This window comes from Aplysia californica, unplaced genomic scaffold, assembly GCF_000002075.1.
Source record: "Aplysia californica isolate F4 #8 unplaced genomic scaffold, AplCal3.0 scaffold01035, whole genome shotgun sequence".
Lineage (NCBI taxonomy): Eukaryota > Metazoa > Mollusca > Gastropoda > Aplysiida > Aplysiidae > Aplysia > Aplysia californica.
This window is the reverse complement of record NW_004798305.1, coordinates 128209-129512: the sequence shown is the minus strand read 5'-3', so window position 1 is coordinate 129512 and position 1304 is coordinate 128209. Positions and strand designations below refer to the sequence as shown.

Sequence of the window (1304 nt, the reverse complement as noted above, 5' to 3'; positions counted from 1 at the left end):
GAGTGAGGGAGAGGAGGGAGGGGGGAGGGATAATCTTCAGGAGCAGGCTTTTACAACAAATGGAGCCACTGCTCCAAAGGAAGTCACTCTATGATAGCTGAATGGTTGATGAACATCTCTGAATTTTTTAAGCGTGTTTCTTGGACAACATTTTTTTTCCCCTGGCTTCAGCATTCTAAACTGGTGCTTGAGGGTTTTTCACTAAATGAGCCTTTGGTACTGTCAGTCTTAACCTTATCTATTTTGTACCCCCGTGGTTGTATTCTTCACATTTTAGAATACTTCTAGTGTGAAGATCTCTTTGAAACTTTCAGTATTTCTCAAAAAATCATTTTGACAGACTGCTATGCAAAACGTACGGATCGGATTAACGAGTAAATTTCCTCTTTGGAAAGTGGTGGCACAGATTTCTCCTCGTTATATGGATACGATAGTAAAACACGACGTACGGAAAGGGTTAAGTGGTGGCACAGAGTTCCTCTCGTTGTATGGATGTGATAGTAAAACACGCTGTACAGATAGGGTTAAGTGGTGGCACAGAGTTCCCCACGTTGTATGGAGTGAAACATGACGTACAGATAGGGTTAAGAAAAACAAACAGTTGGCTGAGAAGATTGTGTGTTTACCCCCAGGTGGAAGTGACCAAGTTTGACGCACTGGAAGAGACGCACGCCGAGCTGAAGCTGAAAGACATGTTGTGGAACGCCATTGATGAGTGGGATGTGTTGCTGGGGGACTGGACTACGGTCAGTTTGTGTGTGTGTGTGTGTGTGTCTGTGTGTGTGTGTGTCTCTGTGTGTGTTTGTGTGTGTGTGTGATCTCTAAATGCTATTGTTGTCTTAGTCTACGTGTGTGTGTGTGTCTGCATGTGTGTGTGTGTGTGTGTGTGTGTGTGTGTGTGTGTGTGTGTGTATGATCTCTAAATATTATAGTTGTCTTTGTCTATGTGTGTGTGTGTACGTGGAGAACAGACATTTGTATATCATGGCCCCGCAGTCTTGGATGTTTGCCCCAATAGTTTGAGAGAGATCAAGTCTTTGAATTCATTCAAATGTCAGCGGAAGTCATTCCTGTTTTTGACAAATAAGAGATAGATTAATAGATTTTTGGTCAGAAGGCAATGTGCTGTTTATATGTAACTGTTGTTTTGTACAGTGCTCAGAGCCTGTGTTCTTTAATCGGGGTTGATCACGAGATAAATGCCATGTAATATTATCATTATTATTGATATTATTATTATTATTATCATCATAATCATTATGATTATAATTATCATTATTATTATTATTATTATAGCTATTATT

The 1304-nt window shown here is 40.2% G+C and overlaps 1 protein-coding gene across 1 annotated transcript in view; it reads left to right on the top strand.

The window, feature by feature from the left end:
- LOC106013590 (dynein heavy chain 6, axonemal) overlaps positions 1-746 on the top strand; it is a gene marked incomplete at both ends in the record, with an annotated part of 3167 nt that extends 2421 nt beyond the window's left edge. The window contains 1 exon segment of the mRNA XM_013089753.1: positions 633-746. Coding sequence (XP_012945207.1) covers positions 633-746 — 114 coding nt within the window.
- Positions 747-1304: the final 558 nt, after the last annotated feature.